Source organism: Argentina anserina, chromosome 5, assembly GCF_933775445.1.
Source record: "Argentina anserina chromosome 5, drPotAnse1.1, whole genome shotgun sequence".
Taxonomy (NCBI): domain Eukaryota; kingdom Viridiplantae; phylum Streptophyta; class Magnoliopsida; order Rosales; family Rosaceae; genus Argentina; species Argentina anserina.
In genome coordinates, this window is record NC_065876.1 from 3,871,685 (window position 1) to 3,886,017 (window position 14,333).

The 14,333-nt window shown below is 39.6% G+C and overlaps 1 protein-coding gene and 2 pseudogenes across 1 annotated transcript; 2 read left to right on the top strand and 1 right to left on the bottom strand.

Annotated features, from left to right (window-relative positions):
• Positions 1 to 8,259: 8,259 nt before the first annotated feature.
• LOC126794176 (serpin-ZX-like) lies at positions 8,260 to 9,541 on the top strand (annotated as a pseudogene).
• A 2,015-nt stretch (positions 9,542 to 11,556) lies between these two features.
• On the bottom strand, positions 11,557 to 12,788 carry LOC126794837 (uncharacterized). Its single transcript, XM_050521621.1, has one exon. The coding sequence runs from the start codon at positions 12,779 to 12,781 to the stop codon at positions 11,810 to 11,812; it is 972 nt and encodes a 323-aa protein (XP_050377578.1). The 5' UTR covers positions 12,782 to 12,788; the 3' UTR covers positions 11,557 to 11,809.
• Positions 12,789 to 13,491: 703 nt separating this feature from the next.
• Positions 13,492 to 14,236, top strand: LOC126794178 (serpin-ZX-like; annotated as a pseudogene).
• Positions 14,237 to 14,333: the final 97 nt, after the last annotated feature.

Consider the following 14,333-nt stretch of genomic DNA (forward strand, 5'->3'; position numbering starts at 1 on the left):
CCCTTCATCCATCCGCAATTTCAGGTATATATTTTCCAAACCCTAAATATTGTACATTCTCTCTTTCTCTGTTCCTCACATTCTTAATTTGCCTCTTAAATCCTGTTAATCACCTCATATTTTCTCGATCTGCAGCCGATCCTAATCCCTCTGTTACTGCATCCCTCGTATTATCTCAATTACTGTATGATTTTTTTTCAATTGCTGTTCGTTGTTCTGAATGTTAGTTTCTTTTCATGTTCATGTAATTGTGTTTCATGTTTGTCAAATTTGTGTTGTGCGTTTCATTCAGGTCGATTTCGATACGCTGCCATTGGGTTTTTAACATTGTCATAAATCTTGTGGTGTTAGTGGACAGTTCTTTAAGGCCTTTCTTGTTGGATTCGGGTTTCGATACTACGCAATTAGATTGTGGTGATTTTGTTCCAAGATTATTAGGATTGATCATGGCCTTCATGCCTTCTGTTTGTTCGTGTTTCAAGCTAGAAGAATATTTCCTGAAACTTTAGCTTTACTTGTTATGCATGAACATATAACTCATTCTCTTAATCAACAGCTTTTGATCCTCCAAAGCCGTTTCCTGAAACCAAACAAGGCTTTGGATGGAGTCCTTCCGGAAGCACAACCCCTGGTTTTGGCACTCCCACTACTCCGACTTTCGGCACTGCCAGTTGCCCGGCTTATGCCACTAGTCAGCCTGATTTTGGCCCTGCCAGTAAACCAGCTCCAGCATTCGGCACTAATTGTACCACCACTTCGGCCACTGCTGATACTCCAACTGTTGGGACTTGGGACTACTATCACCATAACCCCCAGAGTAAGTACTTCTACTGCTCCAACTGGTAGCTTTAATACCATCACCAATTCACCAGAACCTCGAGAGTTGTCACTGCTAGTAATCCAACTGTTGGCAACACTATTACCATAGCCTCATATGTTGGCTCTAATGTCACCATAGCCCCAGCTTAAGGAACTAGTATCACCATAACCCAAGCTGCTGGAACTACTTTCTCCATAACCAGCAACCCAGCATCTGGTGCAACAAGCACCCCAGGCATTGGTGGCACAACTACGCCATCCTTTTGCTTTCCAACATGGGGTGGAGCTACACTAGGGCCAAGAGTGGCCATGGCACCCCCAAATCATTGTTCTCAATGTAAATCTTCTATATAACCTACTTTAAATGAGTTTAAGGAAAGAAGTAATCATATAGTGGCACCCCTCATATATTTGTAAATCTTCTATATAACATTCTTTAAATGAGTTTAAAGAAACAAGTAATCATATAGTGGCACCCCTCATATATTGTCAGTTTGTCACTGGCTCCGCCACTACTACATCCACTACTCCTACAAGCACCCCAGGCGGTTTTGGTTTTGGTTTTACCAATTCTTTGGGCTTTCGAGCATGCACAACCCCTGCATTAGCCCAATCAACTTTTACCTCTTCCAGCAGCCAAGTTGGTGCTTCATCTCCGTTTCAGCGATTTCCATTTGGTGAGTAACCTTTTTATTTATTTATTTGAGCACAACAGAATTGAACTACTGTTTTTAAAGGTCAAACGAGTACCTCATTGTATTATACTTTTATATGTTGTAAACTTATAACGTAGTTGGCAACTGTTAAACAACGATAAGCGTGACATATGGATCAACTATACCGATATTGTCCCAACTTAGTCACCTCACATGTGTTGGGTTTTAATCACAAAAGGCCTCGGTACAATTAGTTATTATCCACCCACTTATAATATCTATTTTATTTGTCACTTCTTAGATGTGAGATCTCTCCTCTCTAATACGCCCCCTCACATGCAACCTAATTTTTAGGTCTGCATGTGACAGATTAACATCCCACACACTGGGACGAAATAGACTACGGTCCAGTAACCAACGACACTTGGTGATCATCCAATCGGAAAATTCTCCGATGACATGATAGTGGTATCCATCATGGGCCCATGACAAAATAAGACCCAACTCAAATCTACGACAGATTGGAGGCGCGACTGGAGAGTGACCCGCTCTGATACCATGTTAAATAGCGACAAGCGTGACCCGTGGACTAACTGTACCGATATTGTCCCAACTTAGCCACCTCACATGTGTTGGGTTTTAATCACAAAAGGTCTCGGTACAATTAGTTATTATCCACCCACTTATAATCTCTATTTTATTTGTCATTTTTTAAATGTTAGATCTCTCATCTCTAAAAGCAACAATCTCTTCAGGCAGTCAGCTTTTAGGAGCCACCAGGGGCGAGGAAGTAGAGTGGTTCCTTACAAAGAATCTAAAGATGATGCAGAGAGTTGGCATTCACGTATTTCGTCAATATCGGCAATGCCAATTCATAAGATAAATCTCACGAGGAACTGAGATGGGAAGACTATCAATTGGGGGATAAAGGTATACTTTTCAGCTTGAAGTCTTCAACTTTTGCCCTAAGTTTATCAGCAATGGTGTCATTAAAATGTATATGCTAGGTTCTGTTAATTTCTTTCATAATCTATATTCAGGTGATGCGGTACCTCCCGGTGGGATCTTTAACCTGTTAACCACACGGTCATGTCCTCAGAAAGAAAAACCCAAGTCCTTTAGTCTGTTTGGAAGTCCCTTTGCTCAACCATCTTCATGTACTTTTAATACCCCGACTTCATCTTCATCTGCTCAACAATCTGCAAGTCCATTTGGTCAACCATCTCCAAGTCCATTTGGTGCTCAACCATCTCCAAGTCCATTTTCTCAAACATCTACAACTCCATCTGCTCAATCATTATTTGTTGATCCTTTTGCAACTTCAGTTTTTGGGCAAACTTCATCCCCAAATGTAAGTAATTGTGTGTCTGATCAAACATTAGAATTGCTGTATTTCATCATTAAGGCCTTGAACTTCAGTTGCGGTTCTTTAAAATGTTATCTACACCTCGAAACCTTATCACAAAATTTTTATAAACCAAGTGTTTTCTTGTGCAGCCCTCTTGGTGTAACTAAGGAAGGCAGTCTCAGCTGGTTCAGACTAGTACCTCTCCCTTCAGCAGCAATCTAACAAACACAGGTAGATTCATCGGTATGTATATCAATTGGTATGGTGGTTTGTTTATCAGTTGATCTTGCTGACTTTTTCAATTTGGTTCTGCTTACCTTTGTAGGCAACATAGGTGGCTTTGATTGTTGATTCTCCAGTCTTTTTATAATAACTCTGGACAATCATATGCCATATCTCCTGTCAGTCTGTCACTATGACTTTTGTGCATATCATATTTACTATAGTTGTACTTGGATTTACTCTGTGCATATCACAGTTACAGTGATTTTTGGGATGAAGCACATCTCATTTGAAATGAATGTCCTGGTGTTTCATCAGTCACCCATTTTCAATTTTTTAGATATCCCAACTTTAGAGTTTAAACTGTTAATCTCAGTGAATTTAAGTTTCCAAGTATTGACATTTTGGATTTTACATAAAGTTAGCTTCTTAATCTTTTGAATCCTTTGATAAACCTACTTGATTGGCGAAGGATTGTTGTTCCTACATTGCTAATTAGCACCTTCTGTTTGGTCATCTTCACCCTATGCTGAATTTTTTAACTGTTAATCAGTACTATGTCCCGTACTCATTTGTGAATTCTGTGCTTACACCCCTGTGCTTGTTCTTGTGTTTCACAGCAGGTTTTTGATGAAGTCTCTGGCAAAAGTAGCAGTTTCTCGTGTGCGGACTACCAGTAAAGAAGTCGTATTCTGTTATGGTCGATATCCTAAAATAAAGCATATTAGCTGTTTTTGGTTGGTTCTTTTTACTTTTGTTTAGAATGAATTGCTTTTGGTCGGATATGAATGGATCAAGCGTGTTGGAGATGAGAGATCTCCCATCTAAGAAGTGACAAATAAAATAAAGCTTATAAGTGGGTGGATAATAACCAATTGTACCGAGACCTTTTGTGATTAAAACCCAACACATGTGAGGTGGCTAAGTTTGGACAATATCGGTACAGTTGGTCCACGGGCCACGCTTGTCGCTGTTTAACATGGTATCAGAGCGGGTCCCTCTCCAGTCGCGCCTCTAATCTTTCATGTGCCCGAGTCGGGTGCCACTTTGTCATGTCATCGGAGGATTTCCGATTGGATGACCACTAAGTGTCGTTGGTTACTGGACTTTAGTTTCTTTCATCCCAGTATGTGGGATGTTAATCTGTCACGTGCAGACCTAAAAATTAGGTTGCACATGAGGGGGCGTGTTGGAGAAGAGAGATCCCACATCTAAGAAGTGACAAAGAAAATAAAGCTTTTAAGTGGGTGGATAATAACCAATTGTACCGAGACCTTTTGTGATTAAAACCCAACACCTGTGAGGTGGTTAAGTTGGGACAATATCGATACAGTTAGTCCACGGGCCACGCTTGTCGCTGTTTAACAAAGCGTTCAACACCTCAAAAGTCTTATGTGGGTTTGTGTATAATTTGTGAATTTGAGTACAATGATTTCATAGTTGATGGTAGAATGGCATGAGGGAATGAGTAGCGAACTAGTTAATGTGTTCAAGCAATTAACTTTTCTTAGTGTCAGGAATGTGACGTCATCATATAAGACAATTATATTTTAAGACACTTTATTTGTCATATGCACACTACACTTTATGGAATAACCAATGGTGCCAGAAAAATGGCGCCATCTTTCTGTCCCCATTGATCAAGGTTTTGACATCCTAGGGCCTGATACATGAGAAAAATTATGATAGCAATGGGTAGTGCCAGGAATACAACATCACTTATGACACCATCAGATTTTTAATCAAGTTAGATAGACCTAAGGCAAACTAAAAATTGAATAAGAATTGATGGTGCAATTAATTTTAATGTTTTCAAAGTCTACATTTTGAAAAATATAACAATAGAAGTAGGGGTGGGCACGGGGCGGGATGGGACGAGACGGGGCTCATCCCACGTCCCATCCCACTCTTTTGAATCGGGACGGGACGAGGGTTTTTAAGAATGCATCTCACTCGGGATTAATCCCGATTGGGACGGGACGGGATCGGGACGGGACGTGACAAATCCCACATTCATATGAAGTTAAATAAAAACCTATATTTTTACTTTATCATTAACAAAGTAACATTTAATAATGAAATTTTAACAAAAAAATGCATATTATGTTTAAAAAATTATAATTTACCATTACTATTTGCGTTGATATAATTTTAGAGTTATTAAGAACATAAATAAGTTTCATTTTGATACAAATATATAAGAATTTTTAAATTTTCATTAAAGGTGGGACATGACGGGACGAAGCGGGATAAAAATCCTTAAATTTATCCTCAGGACGTGAGACGAATAATTTCTATCTGCACACCCTTAGGTACAGATATGGAATTACCTTGATTTCGAATTAATGAAGAGAATAAAATGAAATCCTAAACTTGCACAGCTCTAAATCGAGTTCAATGCTAAGATGAGCTTCTGAACATGATTCCTGGCACTGCGAGAAATTATTCTTCGTCCAAGAACAAATCCATATGGGTATGAAGTTAATTGTGACCGAAATTGGTTATGAGTTTCCTAATCTTGAATGTAAGCATCAGTTGAAGAATCTTTATCAGGTATATAGTCTTCAATAATATTAATCACTTTATTCGCTTAATTACAATAATTGGATGATCTGATCTATACTAAAATTAACTTGCAAACAATTCTTAGGAAATCCTACTCCATACGTGATGCTTCAATAAGGCCGAACAACAACTCTTTCCCATTAACTATGAACAAGCTAACTAATGGCCTCAACCCAGATCACTATAACTCAAAAAACTTACGGTTAGAAAAGTTTTCATCAGAACACCATTATATAAGCTTATAATTAAGAATAGTTTTGAAGTATTCATGGATTGATACTTAACTACGAAATGAGATATACCTTCAAAGTTGGATGCATGAGTAAAAACCGACAAAAAATACCTGTTTGCTGGGTTTGATAAGAAGGGGTTGGGGTATGATATATGAAATTACTGATATGTTTAATATAGAAGAGCATTGTTGAAAATTGACTGGGTGCAATTAGTAATTGTGTGGGTGTAATAAGTTTGTTGGGTCTACCTAGAAATTTGCTGGTACATTTAGCAGCACTTTAATTTTAACGTTTTTAAAGCCTATTTTTTTGAAAAGTATTATGATACAGGTCAGTGGTGCCTACGATATCGCGATATAGCCCAAGTCTAATGGGCCAAATGATGAATTCAAATGGGCCAACATTATATAGTTGGAGAGTTCCCGCGTCTAGGGGCGTCCTCTTCACGCCAACTAAGCTCCTCTATATATACTTGAAATTCGCTTCTCACTTTCTTCAGAAAGCTCAGCAACTTTTCAGGTATCTCCGAAACCCTAACCCTAAATCCTTGTCTTCCGAGTCTCATCGATTGAATAGGCTCAAAATTGCTCGTAATCACAATCGAACCTTGATCGGATTCGATTTTAGTAGTTTACTGTGCTGTAGTGTATTTCTCGGTGATTTCATCTTTCCGGCCATGTTTCTCTTGTGTTGCGTCTAATTTCGCTGTTCGTATTTGTGTTTCAGATTTATATCGAAGGAATACCACTGGTTTAGTGCGGCAGAATCAGAAGAAAGGATGTTCGGTCCTGACTGTACGGTTTATCAATCTCTCTATCTATCTGTTTCAGCATTACTCAATAGTCATGTTTTGTTGCGTCTAGAATCAATAGATACATGAATTCTCGTGTTGTATGATCTGGATTGTAGTTCGGCATCTTCGTTTCTGGTTGCATAATGATTTATTTGAAAAAATTGGTTTAATGTATGTTTTCGCATCCTCGGCAAAGTTTTCTTTGTTGTCAGGCAACTGTTTTTTAGTATGAATTTCAGGTTCCTAATTGTTTGTGGCAGCTCTGTGTATTATGCCTCTTATGTTTTTCTTTTGGATTTATATTTTTGGGTTTACTAGAACTTGGTTGTTGTTTTCTTTTAGGAGTATGTGGATTTGATCAATTTTAAAGACGCATATAGGACACGTAACTGGTCATATGGTTTTTATTTGTGCTGCTTTAAGATGAACATGACCTGCATTTCGCTAACTTGTATTGTCTGATGACTGATGACTCTCTCTCTCTCTCTCTCTCTCTGCAGCAGGTTATGGTCCTGTTAATCCACAGGCTGAAACCAAATCCAATACTACTATCATCAAAAGTGAACCGTCATTGTGTAATGGTGCATCAAGTCAGCCTGGTTTTGGCAAGACTAGTAGCTCAACTGGGGGCACTGGAAGTAGCATCATCATAAACCCAACTTCTGCAACTACTATCACCATAACCGCCGATTTGGGCTCCACTACTGTCACCACAGCTCCGACTGGCACTACCTCAACTTCTACATCCGGACACACTCCTTTTCGACCTGTAAGTATCTTCTGAAACAGAAGCATTACATCATTGAGGTCTTGAACTTTGTTCCTAAATTTCTTAATTTGCTATTCGTGCTGCTGGCTTTCCCTAAGCTTTCTTTTTTGCAACCTGCTATCTGCACCTTGAAATCTGATGCTTGATTCGTTCTCTCTGCAGACCTTCATGCCTTTCCAATCTTTTCAGCCAATTCTGACTAGTCCATTTCAGAGTAGTACTTCTACCCCTCACATCTTTGATCAAACACAGCCAGGTAACATTTAGTATGTTCATGTCTCTGGCATTTATTCTTGGCCATTTCATGGTGCGTACTTTACTTATTGCTTGTGTTTTCCTTTGTAGGGAACAGAGGTAGCTTTGGCGAAGGGCCATTCGAAAGATCGCAGAATACGTCCGCAGAATGGTATGTCATATTCATGTTAATAACTTGTCTGTGTTACCATAATTACTGTTGTCCTGTTTGTTTCCAAATTTTGGTGCTTTAAAGTTACATGATCAATAATCAAATCTCATCTGATGTAGAATGTTATCTTAACTACTACATTTTAATGTCCATGTAGGCTAGGATTTCTATGTTTGGGTAATAACTTGATTTTTATTGGTTTTTTTTATTTTTATAAAATTGGTCCCTACCTTAGATATTGTATTTTTTTTCAAATTCTGTTCCGAGTTTCTTATATAGATACATTTGGGCGGCTGAAGGTTGTTAATTATGTAAATGACTAGTGTTCCAATGTTGTATAGACTATAGAGTTGTTCTCTGTATATTTTTCCTCTGGGAATCTCCAATTAACATTTGGACTGAAGAAGCATGTATGGTGTTATGTTTTCTTTCACAGGTTTGGTAGTGCATGCCCTGCTACAAATCAGTTTGGAATGCTGCTGAAGGGCATCCTCAGCTTTTATTTGGTCATACTGCTCCTTCACCATCAGTTCAAAACAGAATTTCGGGATCTTGGACAGCTACAAGGGATCTCAACGAGTCTGTTCGCAACCAAACTGATGTCGCACTGAGAATCACAAAACAGCTGCTTTTGACTGACGGCAAGGACAAGAACACGGTCTACTCTCCTCTGTCCATCCATGTGGTTCTTAGTCTGATCGCAGCTGGGTCAACAAAGGGTTGCCCCCAGGACGAGATGCTTAAATTCCTGAAGTCCAAATCCATTGAGCAGCTCAATGACCTTGCCTTAAATCTTGTCCCTCTTGTTTTTGTAGATGGAACCCCCAGTGGTGGCCCTTGCTTGTCATTCGCCAATGGTGTTTGGGTTGAATTATCTCTCCCCGTCAAGTCTTTGTTCAAAGAGGTATTGGACAATGCCTACAATGCAGTCCTAAAGCGAGTAGATTTCCTGTCCAAATCTCTGAGGAAGCGCGATGTGAAGTTAACTCATGGGTGGAGAAGGAGACCAGATGTCTGATCAAAGATCTTCTTCCACTTGGGACAGTTAACAGCGCCACAAGGATCATTCTTGCAAATGCTTTGTACTTTAAAGGAGCTTGGGATCAGAAGTTTGTTGAATCGGGAACAGAAATGCTTGATTTTCACCTTCTGAGTGGGAGGTCAGTCACGGCACCCTTCATGACCAGTTGGAAGAATCAGTTTATAAGTGTCTTTGACCATTTCAAGGTCTTAAAACTTCCTTACAAACAAGGTGAAGATCACAATCGACGCTTCTCCATGTACATGTTTCTTCCAAATGCAAGTAATGGGCTGCCATCGCTGGTTGAGCGAGTTTGTTCAGAGCCTGAGTTTTTAGATCGCTATCTTCCTCACAAAAAAGTTGAAGTCGGTAAATTTTTAATCCCGAAGTTTAAGATCACTTTTGGCTTTGAAGTCTGTCCAGTTCTGGGAACTTTAGGACTGGAGTTGCCATCTTTGTCAGAGATGGTGGTTGGTGATGAACCAGCTGTTGGCATGATAATTCATAAGTCATTCATTGAAGTTAATGAAGAAGGCACAGAAGCAGCTGCTGCTACTGCTATGATTGACTCGTTTTGTTGCTTTGTTCCTCCTCCGGTGATTGAGAAGATAGACTTTGTGGCGGATCATCCATTTCTTTTTTGATCCGAGAAGAAGCAACTGGGGCAGTGATGTTCATTGGGCAAGTCCTCAATCCCATTGCTGACTGATCTGTTTACATGTTTCGGCCAAGTGCTATTAGGTTATTTAAATGTTCGTAAGGTTGTGTTTGTCTTGAACAGTTCCCTCTTGATATATCTGTATCAAATTAATACGAGGATCCAGGTTCTTAAAGAATTCATTATAATGATTATATGCCTCAGGGGTTCTGCTTGATCTATTTCTGTCCACCTTTTTCTTTCTGTTGTACGGATTGTAATCCATCATGTAGTGGTTAGTGCTTACTATAGTTAGCAGACGAAATTGCAGACAAACAGCGAAGTGAAATAGACATCCATATCATATTTTAGACAAATGCCAATACTTCAGAGGAGCTTGGTATCAGAAGCTTATTGACTTACACCTTCCTCTGGCACCCTTCACGACTAGTTTGAATAGGCAATTACCAAGGGCTTCTGTATGTAACTCAACTCCTGGAAGCACTGTCATCAACTCATCATAAGAACTATACTTCTGGTAATATTAGTCAACCTAAACCCCCCACTTCTGGAACTACCTCAACTTCTACACCTTCGTTAACTCGACAAACTTCATTTCCAGTTACAAATATCTTCTCCTTAAATTAGTCCTTTAGATCAATTAGATGGTGACCTTTAATATGCTATCCCCACTGCAGGCTTTTTGGCAACCTGTTAATCTTCACTGGTAGCGTTATTTTGTTGTAAATTTTTGTTTTTTTTATCTGTTGATTTTGTCAAGTTTTTGTTATATATTATTGAATGAGGATGATGTACGTCTCTGGCGCCATTTAATATCTTTTCATGTTTCTTGTTGTGAGGCAATGTTATTTTCGTGATGACAAGGTTTTGCCTATATTTCTTGTCTTTACTCTTTACAGGTCCCTTAATATTTACTTATATATATTTGAGTCATTTGACAAAGACACCTTGCAGGCAAAGGAGCTGGCAGAAGAAACATGTATTGTGGATTTGTGGTAAGCAATTCCTACAAGTATTGCTCTATTTTCTTTAGTTTCCACTTTCTAGTTTCTTTATCACTATATATAGGAATGAACAGTAGAAATTACACTGGTAAACTAGTCTCAAAGCCTCAACACTATTCTCTGTAAACCCTTCGAGCATTCAAGCACATACTTTTCATAAGAAACCCAAAAAGAGCTTGCTCTTCCTCACTCGAGACCGTTTCCAGGAGTAGATATTGCCAGCTCTGGCCAAGAACAGAACTCTCCACCACCACCAAAACCTAGGTTGCACGGAATCGGATACGGGTACGTGGAAGCGAAACGTTTGGAAACGCGGAAGCGTGTTTTTCAAAAAATTTAGGAAGCGGGTACGTTTTGGAAACGTCAAAATAAAAAAAATATAAATATATATAAATTATACAAAAAAATAAATATAATAACAAAATTTTAATTTAAGTAATTCAAAATCTCAAATAAAAAAAACATTAAAAAACCTTTATTTTTTGGAAACTCGCGTTTCCAATTCGGAAACTCGCGTTTCCAATTCGGAAACTCGCGTTTCCACCGCGTTTCCAAAACTCATTTTTCTGGAAACACGTTTCCGAACGTTTCCGGGCGTTTCCGGCACGTTTCCGGGCGTTTCCGGCGCGTTTCCGGACGTTTCCGGAGTGGTTCCGGAGTGGTTCCGCTTCGGAAGCGGGAAACGTGGGTGTATGCACGTTTCCGTGTTTCCTAGACCAAAACCAACATTCTTGCCTATAATTGCGAATGAATATACAGTATTGGATGTGACTTGGGCTGACATTATTGTAGTATGGTACCTTCAAAATTTGATTTTAATTTGAATCTTGATGTTGTCAATCCATTTTTTTAGTTAAAAGGAGGTTCTGGAAGAATAATGAAATTATGCCAATTGTTGATCTTCCTTTTAGTTTATTGAGGACCTCTTTGTTCTGATGTTCTCCCTTAATTTGTTGCTTTCTCGATTAAGTGTTTCTTCCTTTCTTCAAACAGATAATTAGCTAACCTCATGGTATGGACATGAAAACTTCTTACAACCCAGGAACAGAAGAAAGATGTTAGAATTTGACCAGAAGAAAGAAAAAGATTATTACATGTTACATGCGTCGATCATAAGAAGCTATATATATTTTTCGCGCGCTTCTTATGATCATTCACTGCTGCAGGACACAAACAATGGGATATTTAACTTATTTGGTAGCGCACACTAAAGAATGATTAGCATTTGATGAGCTAAGGTCAAAAAACGAAAGAACCAGAAAGAATAGCACAGAGATGATCAAGTATAAGTACTCATACACTAATTTAGTTTATATCACATCACTCCAGAAACAGAGGCCTGATAGAATAGACCTTGGGATTCCCAAATTCCATTAGCAGCTGAAGCCGCCCAATTGTTTTCAAACTGCAAGTACTGCTGCTCTGCAGGCCAAGCACCACCTCCCATGGCTCCTTCAATCTGTGACAGCTGCTGCGTCACGCTTATCGCAGTGACTTTCCCATGATCTCTACTTGTTGTTGCCATTTCCATCGGACACTGATCTGTATATAGCATATTCACAATGGTCGACTGATCAGTTGTTACTGGCCATGTAGGCATAGGTAGTGTGTTGCACCAAGTCGCTTCATATGCTGGAGATTCATTGGTCCACCCCAGGCCCGTGTTTGACGCAGCGTTACCGGCAGGAGCCGCCTGCGTCTGATCACGGTCATCAAACATACGGTCCTGAGAGAGAAGTTGAATACACTGATGATCTTGAGTAATACTTTTCTGTTTCGAAGACTCAGCCGTATATAAACCCTGCTGAATAGGATGGTTAGCAAATCCAACCCCACCGCCACGTGGCGCAACCCTTGGAGACGGTTCAATCTTTTCATGCACTAGACCAAGTCCCTTGCCATCAGTAAGCTGCAACTTAGCTCTTAGGGCACCAAGCAAGCCATCTGCTTCAGCTCCATTGTCACAATCAGTCTCAAACGAAAACGGTTCAACATCTTCCATCCCGGAACCTCCGACGCCCGCACCATTGGATTGAGACAGTTCAAAGTTAGTGCGGGCATTTGGGCCGCGCAAGGTCCGCGCGGCCTCATCATAAGCCCTTGCAGCATCCTCAGCAGTGTCGAAAGTCCCAAGCCAAAGCCTGACCTTTTGCAATGAGTCTTTGATCTCCGCCACCCATCTTCCCGACGGCCTCTGCCTCACTCCCACAAACCTATAGTGCCCTCTCGATGATGACTTCCTCCGGCCGCGGCGGACACCATCGTTTTCAGCTCGTACAGCTCCCATGGTACTGATGGTATCTCTAGCTTAGCTTGTTCTGAAAACCGAAAGGTAGGAAGGAGTGGTTGATTTATAGTGCAGATAATATTCCAGTGTAGTAAACTGACAAGAGGAATATGGCCATGCCATAAACGTCACTGTTCCATCCTTGCAGGCGTGGTTGTTTTTAACGAAAGATAAAAATATAAAAAAACCACAGAAATGGTCATTGATCAATAATTGTCCGTGTACACAATCAATGATGTAATTGCATACGAACAAGGTTATATATATATATATATATATATATATATGTTTTCAGGTGCGGAGGCCCGTACCTTAAGATAAGGTACGGAACAAATTTTCATTTTTCACATCTCCACCGTTTAATATTTAGATAATAATGCATAAATTACCTCTGTAAAATTTCAGCCAATTCGGTTATCGTTAAGGTATCTAACTAAGTTAAACTAATGAACGGATTAAATCTGCCGAATTTGAACCGTTCATGTGTATAATAGAAGAACGCAGTTTTGAGTGACTTAACGATAACCAAATTGGCTGAAAATTTTCAGAGGTGATCTATACGTACCTTAAGCTAAGGTACGTACCTCCGCACCTGAAAAGCTCCGTATATATATATGTGTGTGTGTGTGTAAACAATTAAAAAGTGAAAAACCTAAGAACTTTTAACGTACTAGACGGTAAAAGATTTTGGTTATTTTGGTTTATCACTTATGCACTTCAAAGAGGTTCTTCCCACCATGTCAATTGACGAAGAACAAGGCTCATCCTTGCTAATGCATTATACTTCAAAGGACATGGGACTCGGAAGTTTGACGCATCGTTAACAAAAAGAAATTATTTCCAACTTATCGATGGGGGGAGCTCAGTAAAGACACCTTTCTTTCATGACCAGCTTTAAGCATCAGTTTGTAAGTGCCTTTGACGGTTTCAAAGTCTTAAAGCTTTCTTACGAACAAGAAGAAGATCACATTCGGCGTTTCTCCATGTATGTGTTCCTCCCAATAAATGCAACAAATGGCCTCCCAGATTTGACTGAGAGAGTTTGTTCAGAGTCTGGATCTGTGGATCGCTATCTTCCCCGCTATATAGTTAAAGTTAATTGGTAGGTTTCTAATCCCCAATTCAAGTTCAAGTTCTCTGCTGGCTTTGAGGTTAAAAAAGTTTTGCAAACTTTAGGACTAGACTTGCCATTCCGTCCTGGTAGTCTGTCACAGATGGTGGACTCATCTGTGGGGCACAGAAGCATTTCTCGCAAATTACATAAATCTTTCATTGAAGTTAATGAAGAAGGCACAGAAGCTGCAACTGTTACTATCGCTCTTGGTCCTTCTTTCTGTATGGAAATCTTAAAACCTCCTCCAACAGAATTTGTGGCAGATCGCCCGTTCCTGTTCCTGATCAAACAAGAATGTGATGTTCGTTGGTCATGCCCTCAATCCCATTGCAGATCAGTGATTTATTAGATCTCCTAGTTCTGTTGGGATATCGATGTGATTATTGTTGAGAAACATACTGTACTTAAATTAACACAGGCCATTACTAAAAGCATTTG